This window comes from Salminus brasiliensis, chromosome 9, assembly GCF_030463535.1.
Source record: "Salminus brasiliensis chromosome 9, fSalBra1.hap2, whole genome shotgun sequence".
Taxonomy (NCBI): domain Eukaryota; kingdom Metazoa; phylum Chordata; class Actinopteri; order Characiformes; family Bryconidae; genus Salminus; species Salminus brasiliensis.
The window spans coordinates 18039785-18049540 of NC_132886.1; the positions used below are offsets into that span (position 1 = coordinate 18039785).

The 9756-nt window shown below is 41.1% G+C and overlaps 2 protein-coding genes across 2 annotated transcripts; one reads left to right on the forward strand and one right to left on the reverse strand.

The window, feature by feature from the left end:
- Nucleotides 1-515: 515 nt before the first annotated feature.
- smim20 (small integral membrane protein 20) lies at nucleotides 516-1756 on the reverse strand. The gene is made up of 3 exons (XM_072686782.1): nucleotides 1588-1756; nucleotides 1107-1163; nucleotides 516-962 (listed from the first exon to the last, which is right to left on the reverse strand). Exons 1-3 carry the CDS (start codon nucleotides 1694-1696, stop codon nucleotides 922-924), a joined length of 207 nt encoding a protein of 68 aa, XP_072542883.1. The 5' UTR covers nucleotides 1697-1756; the 3' UTR covers nucleotides 516-921.
- An 832-nt stretch (nucleotides 1757-2588) lies between these two features.
- Nucleotides 2589-9184, forward strand: plaa (phospholipase A2-activating protein). The gene is made up of 14 exons (XM_072686783.1): nucleotides 2589-2825; nucleotides 3811-4004; nucleotides 4217-4317; nucleotides 4441-4561; nucleotides 4748-4915; nucleotides 5883-6018; nucleotides 6182-6351; nucleotides 6625-6776; nucleotides 7244-7463; nucleotides 7560-7625; nucleotides 7708-7779; nucleotides 7868-7975; nucleotides 8134-8301; nucleotides 8412-9184. Exons 1-14 carry the CDS (start codon nucleotides 2677-2679, stop codon nucleotides 8981-8983), a joined length of 2397 nt encoding a protein of 798 aa, XP_072542884.1. The 5' UTR covers nucleotides 2589-2676; the 3' UTR covers nucleotides 8984-9184.
- The last annotated feature ends 572 nt before the right edge of the window (nucleotides 9185-9756 follow it).

Here is a 9756-nt window from a genome sequence, read left to right on the forward strand (position 1 = left end):
AAAGCTATAAACAGGTTTTGGGTTAACTGTGAAGTTTCTGAAATGCTGAAACTCAGAAAACATTCTGAGTTCTGAATGGAAGGAGAACTTTGCAGCATTTCTCTTTAAATGTTTAAATGTACTGTGAACTGTAAATGTCAAGTTACTTAAAAAAATGAACAACTATTCAGCCAAGAAATTAATTTTATCTTTTGGTACTTTTTATTAAAGTAATCCAGAACGTTTCTATGTTATGTGCGAACATTTCTACATAAGATTTGCAAAATATTTGCTTACATTTATTTTCTGATCATTTTTGGAGTAAAAGATGATACAATTTGTACAGTTTGTACAATAATAAGTAAATCTGATCTGATCTTCTGCAGCATAGCTAACCGTGTTTGTTCATTTACATTAGATATCTCCTGAAAAGCAGACATTTCTGACTGTGGCCTTTACAAGATCTACTGGATCTATAAGGCTTTGCGCTCCCCCTAGAGCCCAACATGCTTCATTACAAACACTCCATCAGATAGTTTCAAAAATCCACATACACTTTATTCACTAAAATCAAGAATACACCATTCCCTCTGTTTAATTGTATGATATAAATGGGGTTGGTATGAAATAAGCACTGCAGTTACTGCAGTTCTCCATCATGTCATGTTCATTTGAATCAGATTTTTTTATTAAAATTTAGTCATAAGCTAAAGAAGAAGATACTAAAGAAGATACTGTCTTCACAACAAGCTCTCAATCACAGAACCCCTGAATTGTACAAGTATCCCCATAACACACTCACTTCAACTTCAACCAGAAGACTAAACAGTGCAAGAGTCTTTCAGTGGAAGAGGTTTCTTTCACTTGCTCACGCATTCGATCATGCATGATGTCCCAGACATCTCCTCTCCTCTCCCATCTGCTTCCACTACTTCCGTCACATCACGACTTTGGCTTGAATGGATCTGACCAGATCTTTACTCCTTAAAAACAAGGACACATCAGAGACACATCAAAGCATGAAAAGCTGGACCAAACAAATCAGGACCCATAAGATCGGCACAACTGCAACCATCAGACTATGTTCCGAATACTTGACAAGATTACCTTTACAGGACTTGACTTACCAACAGGCTGAACGTCTGCTTGATTGATCCCAGCTCGGTTAATTTTCTGGATCTCCCCTGCAGACATTTAGGATGTTACATTAGACAGAGTGGTGATGGTGATGGTCCTCACAATTTGGATAATTTTTAAAGAGCCCATATCATGGAAATACAGGTTCATTATTATATCATGGTACATAAACATTATTTTGTTATCATCTCACAAAACAATTCACAGTAAGTAGACCTTATAGAGTAATGTAGACATTATTTTAAGCTGGGTCTCGTATTACAAACGCAGCTACAGTCAGATCATGTGTTTTTTAAATGATGTTGTATTATATTTATACAGTCTAGTTTATAAATGTGGAAAATGTTTATTGTAACTGATTGCTGGAGCTGAAAGGTGCGTAACCTTGTTTACATCATCACTGGCTAACGTTAGCACCACTGAAAGACAAGCTAGAAACTACAAGCAAAAAACTGCCAGCAGCAAACTCACTGTACTCATTGCTGTGAGAAAGGGGATGGAAGAATATAGGGTAACAAGCCGCCGCTACTGCAACTACGAAGCCCCCATATATGAGCGTCGTTCTCCGGACTCCGGACATGTCTGCAGCCTGAGAGGGACAGAGCAAGTTGGTGGCTAGCTAGCTAGCTAACCCCTTCCGGGTCAAGTTCAGCGCATGACAATTAACCCATGCGTGCCCAACAGCTACAGTTAATACTTCATTAATTATACTTAATAATGTGTTCTGACTGGGTTAAACCTTATGATAAATAAAATAAAGATCAAAAATAAATATTTATATTATGTATATAACTATATTATATATATATATTATATTGTATATACATATATAAACTATATTTTATATTTATATATAACGTATACCTTATTAAAAATAAAACAAGTAAGCTTGTGTTGTAAGATTCTAATAACCTGTTTTCGTATTATATTTTGTATGGTTTAGTTAGAACTCGTGACCCATGTGACTAAAGTAAAGAAATACAATAAACTGTGATATTATCTGAAAATATTATTTTCTGATAATAAAGACTTAACACACCATCCCACTGGCTGAATACATTGTTCCCTTATTTTAACAATCCGTTTCTACAGTTTAATAAATCGTTTTCTAGGTTTGGAGGGGATGCTTTAGCTAACTAAACAAATGGGAATGATTAATCAAATTGGGCTCAATTGAGGGAATGATTTGTTAAATCGAGGGAACGTCTGAAAAAACGTTGGGCTCTGTAAATGTGTGCTAAGGCAAGCTCAGAGAGACGTTTTACAACATTTCAGATATGGACATGATTGGGATAAATAATGCAATTCAAATAAAACATATATTAAAGATTTTTATTTCACTCATTTCTTCCCGTCATTAGATCAGTGTTAAAAGCTGAGTATACCGCTGGGGGGGTCTTTTATTTTGTAGTCTCTCTCCCTCGCCCTCCCTCCCTCCCTCCCGCCCTCTCCCTCCCTCGCTGCTGCAGGCTGGCTGGGCCGCTCCTGCTGTCTCAGTTCCGGGGCTGAATGAGTTTTCTTTTTTACCTTCTTCGTTTAGCGGAGCTCTGACTTTACACAATGGCCTCTCCTAACACATACCGGCTGAGCTGCTCCATCCCAGGTCATGAAATGGACGTGAGGGGCCTTGCAGCCACGGCTTTTCCCGAAGGAGCTTTCGTCTCTGTGTCGAGGGACCGAACCGCCAGAGTCTGGGCACCAAATTCAAGGTAGCCGGTTAGCAGGCTAGCAGTTAGCAGGCTAACAACACCGAGGTGTTCATAGCAACCGCGGCGACCAGAGTCCGTGACCAGCTGGTCGAGTGGCTGCTTTCACCACTATATTATTTATCTGGTTAGTTCTGAATACAGCAGCTTTCGGTTTACACTGGAACCAGCTAGATATGTTGACTGGCTAACCGAAGCTAGCGGTAACTGACACACTGAAGTCTGGGCTGTCTTGCCTTGTTGAGCCGGCTCTTCCCACTGGCTGAGGTCTTATGACTGAACTCTCAGGTGGCTTCATAGGAACGGATGTAGTAATGACAGGACCAGCTATTTAGACCCAATTTTTTTGCTTTGAGGGAAGCGCAAACCTTTTGTTTTGGGAATCAGATGATCGATAGTGTCGGTAATTTTTTTCTTCTTTTGATACAAAAAAAGAGCTGTAATGTATAACGTAAAAACTAATATTTAGAGACATGAAACAATCTCCTAATTTGATCAAAATCTTCCCTTAATACAATTAAAGCTTCTCCTCTAACCTGAGTGAATGGTTTCTCTTTAAGTATGGCTAGATAACTTGGAGAGTTAGAGACTCTTGACCTTCTTTAAAATATGACATATTTTTTTCAGATTCTTTTCAAATTATTACATAAAGTCATGAACCTATATACACTTTAGTTTTACTAAAAAAAAAAGAAAAAAGACTGACATCTGTAAAAACTGGCTGCTGCTGCTGATTGTGGTGTATTTGCACCTGCATTTGTTGAACAGGCCTCCGTGTTAATAACATGCTTATGAGCCAGTTCGCACACTAGATTTTGGGACAACATGCGTATTGTCTTACTGACTCTAATGGGACTGATGTTGTGTGTGTTAGAGGAATCTAGCATTAGTGCATGGACTGTCTACCTGTAACAAGCATGTCGCAGGTGTTCAGAATGTGCAATTGAAAACTTGTCTTTCGGTTGCTTTGTGGTTTCTTATTCTGTAGTGAAACTAGTGGTTACAAGGAGCTGCACTGTATGAACGGCCACACGAACTTCGTTTCCTGTGTCTGCATCATCGCCCCCAACGAAACCTACCCCAGGGGCCTTATAGCGACCGGCGGCAACGACAACATCATCTGCGTTTTCTCCCTGGACCGACCGGACCCCATGTTCACCCTGACAGGACACAAAAACACAGGTTCTGCCGCTGTGATCTCGTGCTTTATATTACACATAAGTATGATCTTAGTGGTGAGGAAACTCTTCTCACCTTGTCTTGCTACTTCTGAGAGTAGTAGAGAGTACTTCAACAGTCAAGGAAGAGGCCTGTTTTGAATGGATAAAAAAAAAAAAAATAGATTTTGAAATGTTTTGACAATGTTTTGACATTTGACATCTTGCTGTCCACAGTGTGTGCGCTCTCAGCTGGGAAGTTTGGGACGTTATTGAGTGGATCATGGGACACCACAGCCAAAGTCTGGCTCAGTGACAAATGTATGATGACTTTACAGGTAATCCTGCCTTTGAGAACTGAAGAAATAGGATTTGTTTGCTTTAGATGGAGATGCTTTGCACTGTCCTGCGTCATTTGATTGTGTGTGATGTATGGGCGGGTCTGCTCTTGCTTTATGTAGGGGCATACAGCGGCAGTATGGGCTGTGGTGATTCTGCCAGAACAGGGTCTCATGCTCACAGGATCGGCTGACAAGACTGTTAAACTCTGGAAAGCTGGCCGCTGTGAGAGAACATATTCAGGTGAGCCTCAGACCAGACTTTCAGTTGGTTTCCATTCATGTCTCATTTATATCCACTTTGGGAACACGCTCCTGTTATGTCTGGCAGTCAGTATGTGTAGGTTGCTAGTTTCTTTTATATTTTGACAGGTCGGTACATTTATTTTCCACAAACCACCAGAGGTCAGTGTTGTGTTTTGTGTTGCAGGTCATGAGGACTGTGTTCGAGGTCTGGCTGTGGTGAGCGATGTTGAGTTCCTCTCCTGTAGTAATGACGGCAGCATCAGGCGATGGATGGTTACAGGAGAATGTGTTCAAGTATACCACAGTCACACTAACTATATCTACTGTCTGTCGGTCTTTGCAAATGGGCAAGGTAAGGATGCCCCCCCCCCCTCTTATTTTTTTAAAGAGCATAATTTTATATATCGTGTCCTCTGTTATTCATTTCTACAGTGGGAAGTGCAGCCTGGATATTGAATGGATGCAGTACCTTGCTGCCTTGTATTAATTAGAACACATTTTGATACATACATTGGTTTTATTTGTATAATACTGCACTTAGGATGTTATGTGAAGTGTTCAGCAAAGTTTAAATAGAAAGCACAAAGCAGATAAATATGGTAAAACACTCCTCAGAAATCCCCAAAATGCACTCACCAGACCTCTCTGAGAACAATCTAGGTGTGGTCTTAATATTCGAATGAATTTGTGTGACTGACAGCCCTCTATTACTGGAACACTAACATTTCTTTTAACGATATCGTGACCCTCCAAACAGCTATAAGACAGGGAAGTCTCTCTCTCTCTCTCTCTCTCTCTCTCTCTCTCTCTCTCTCTCTCTCTCTCTCTCTCTTTTTTTTGCAGAGGAACAGCCAGGCTAACCTCCTGTTCTCTCTTGCAGCACTATAAGACTTACCCCCTGCCTACCCGAAAGGGTGTATCCCCGGCTCTCTCTCACAGTGCTATGCAGTCTCCCACTGTGCAGACTCGCATTCAGCCCACACTGTGAGGACCAGCGCTGTTAAACTCACGGCTCTTTTGAAATGCCTCACAGCCAGGGTTTTAGATGGGCCTCTCTTAATGGTGTAGCAGAGACCAAGTTATTGACTCTGTCCTCTGTAAAATGTTTACTACATGTACAAATAGTAGACAACACCACTGTGTCCTTGGCCAACTAAAAAAATATATATATATCAAATTTAGGTTCCCAGGGGCTTTAAACTGATTCAGTTGAATGATTAGTTATTCATTTTAACTACTTCTGAATTATTTGTGGTGTGTTAGTAGGATAAGGAAGATGTCAAATTAACAATAAAGGATTTTATTTCTCTCTTTGTTAGACTTTGTAAGCACAGGAGAGGATCGGACCGTAAGGATCTGGAAAAAGGGTGAATGCACTCAGACAATCCGTCTACCTGCCCAGTCAGTCTGGTGCTGCTGTGTGTTGCCAAATGGAGACATTGCTGTAGGAGCTAGGTACACACATCATCTGCAATGTGAAATCTAAATGCTGTCTTGATTTACTAAACCAGCTCTTACCAAATATTTCTTGGATATTTTAAAACAAACTAAGACAGTGGATTAGTCTTAAAAAGTAGAGGATGATGTGGAATGATATGGATTTGGGAACTGTCCACAGCGACGGCATTATCCGTGTGTTTACTGAGAGCGACGAGCGTGTAGCAAGTGCTCAGGACCTGCAGGCGTTCGAGGATGAACTCTCTAAAGCTACTATTGACCCCAAGACTGGAGACTTGGGAGACATCAAGATGGAGGACTTACCTGGAAGAGAACACTTGAATGAGCCAGGTAAACAAACTGGTATCTTTTAAACCTCAGACTTGTCATGGTGGTGATCCTAATTAAACCTCCACCGGTGATCTTTAATGTGCAGATTCTGATTAATTTCGCTCTAAACTAAGGCCCTACCTTGTGTTTTGTATTTATCTTTTTTTATTGCATCTCTTCCTTTTTATTTATTAATTTTTATAAATAATTACTGTTAATACACTTTCGGGTGTAACACACAGCATATACACAGTTGAAGATAAGGAGTATATTGTGTGTGTCCGTGTTGCATAGGCAATCGAGATGGGCAGACACGACTCATAAAGGAAGGCACTAATGTGGAGGCGTACCAGTGGAGCATGAGTGATGGACGCTGGGTGAAGATTGGAGATGTGGTGGGAGGGTCATCCAAGGACAGCTCTAAGAAAGTCATGTATGAGGGCAAGGTAAGAAACCATACAAAAGCCATATTACAGTTGCACATACTGGATACTTTCGAGAATTCTCCATGTCAGCTGGGTGGTAACTTAAAGTAGGATTTCCTTTTTATCAAAACTTGAATGCACAGATTTAAAGGTGCTATAGAACGCATTTGGTGACAAAAGCCTGTTGGTTAGCGTTAGCTTTTAGCCTAGCACGGATACCCGCTCACTTCCCAAGCTTTTGCTCTGAGTTCTGCGGACACTGGCACTGCAAAAGCCGCAGTCACGAGACCTGGTTCATGAGGCATTTTTTGTCTGTTTGTTAAGAGTGTGCTGCACAGCATTTGTGCTCATTCCTAATTGTTCACATTGTTCTGTTGCCATTTCTGACAAAATGTATGATTTATTTCCACAATAATGCCAAACCCTTATGTCCGGAATAGATACTGAACATTATTAATGCTTTTCCCATTATTCTCTCCTCTCTTCAGGAATATGATTTTGTTTTTACCATCGATGTGAATGAGGGTGGGCCTTCAATGAAGCTTCCCTATAATGTGGCCGATGACCCCTGGCTGGCAGCACACAACTTCCTCCAGAAGAATGACCTGAACCCCATGTTCCTGGACCAAGTGGCCAACTTCATCATTGAGAACACTAAAGGCCACACCCTTGGGCCAGCTCCTGTCTCTGCTGTAGACCCATTCACAGGCAAGTAGCCTAGTGGCACTATTTCTGGACATTTAGTAGTCTAGACAGTAAATTCAGGAACTCTGGAAATGTAACTAGAATTTGGTCTTATTTCAGGTTCAGGACGGTATATCCCTGGGTCAGCAGACGGAAGACAAGGCTTTGGAGCTGACCCTTTCACTGGTAAGCATCATAATAATCATACTCCATCATTCAGTTTACGGCAAAGTAGTGTGTTAAAAATGTTATGTCTTAAATTTGGTAGGTGCTGGACGATACATACCTGGATCAGGATCCACAGACACAACACCAGCTGGTGTAGCTGATCCCTTTACAGGTATGACCACTTGCCACATTGTGTGCACAAAGTTACACACCTGCTTAAACATAATACACACACAAAACCGTCTCCTCTGTGTCTTTAGGTAGAAATGCCTACTCTTCTGCTGCTCTCCAGAAATCTGTCACAAATATTTACTTCCCCAAAACTGATGGAGTTATGTTTGAACAGGCCAATCCTACACAGATTCTTGGTAAGTCAAGTGCCCCAAAAGAAGTGATCATTAGCTAAATGCTTAATACATGGCAAATTGATGAATATCTCATCAATGTATCAATATTATTACAGATTTCTTAATGTTTTTTTTTGGGTGTCCCTTATTCCTAAATATCTTGTATGCATGTATATTAGCTAAGCTGCGGGAGCTGAATGCCAGTGCTCCAGAGGATCACAGGCTAAACGACACGGTTCTGGACAACCTAGAAAAGCTACTGCTCATCACTTCAGATTTTAAGAGCCAGGATCATCCCACAGCAGATCAGATTAGCATCCTCTGGAGGACCAGCCACTGGCCTGAAGGTACAGCTCAAACACACATTAGTGTTCACAAGAGCAGATATGATTATACTCTTGAATGAATTGTCATGTGTGGGCAGTCTCATATTAAATGATGTTGTAACTGTCCACAGACATTGTTTTCCCTGTGCTGGACATTCTGCGCCTGGCTGTGCGGCACCCTGAAGTCAATGCACAGCTCTGTGGAGGTACAGAGGGAGCCAGTCTATGCAACCACCTGCTGGGCCTCATGTCACCACAGGGCCGACCAGCTAACCAAATGCTGGCTCTGCGCACCTTCTGCAATTGCTTCTCTGAATCCCATGGTCGCTCTCTCCTCCTGAGCCAACGTGAAGCTGTGTTGTCCCGGGCTTCGGACCTCCGTTTTGTCTGCAACAAAAACATCCACGTAGCGCTAGCCACTTTGGTGCTTAACTATGCAGGCCTACTGTATGGTCGACCATCCGAGATTGAAGCCAAAGCCCAGTGCTTGTCAGTTGCTAGTAGTGCTTTGGAAGTGGTGCAGGACAAGGAGGCTGTCTTCAGGCTGCTGGTTGCACTTGGGACTACAGTGGCTGGGGACGGCACAGCCAAAGACCTAGCACGTTCACTAGGCGTCAATTCTCAGATCACAAAGTACGCTAGCGTATCTGATCCGGCAAAAGTGGGCGAGTGCTGTCGACTAGTGTTGGATGAACTGCAGTGATAACGCAAAGAAACTGAGCTGAGTGCTGTCAAAGACCTCACAAATCATCATACAGCTCCCTTACATGATTATCACCTGTTCCCACCGCCCACCACCCCCAAATGCATAGTTTCTATTTAACTTGGTCTGATTTCTGGTGATGAAGGATGTGCATGATGTGAATAAACACTGATGTATTAAACACTGATGTTTCCTAAAGAAGAGTTACATGATTCTTATCACACTTTTACATTAGATTTCATATCTGTCCAAAAACCTTAGATCTCCATTTTTGCAGTTTTTGCTATTTTTTTTTTAAACAGATTTTCATTGAAAGACATTTTTCGACCTTCTGCTGTAAAGTTGCCAATTTGCAGATGTGAGATTTCCACGTGAGAGTGATGATTTACTGTTATTGTCATGATAAATTTATCACAATATGCTTTTTTGAGCCTTAGTGTGTAAAGAATAGTGACCAGCTATTTCTGTTTCATTATAGAGAAAGCATAATCTTGGTTAAATGTTGAATAAAATAATGTTTTCATGGTATTTTTAAAATGATCCCAACCAAAAAAACTAATTACATATCCTGTATTGTCAATATTTCTTGAAGTATTATATTGGGAATTATTCATTCATCAGTAGTGCTGGGCAATTTGACCTCAACTCGATATCATGATTAATTGAACATTTTATCTTAATTGCGATTAATGAACAATTCTATAAGCTGCTCGAGTTGCTCAGTTGGCTCTGCCTTCAAGTTCTCCTGCATGCTGCTTTCATGTTGCAGACTG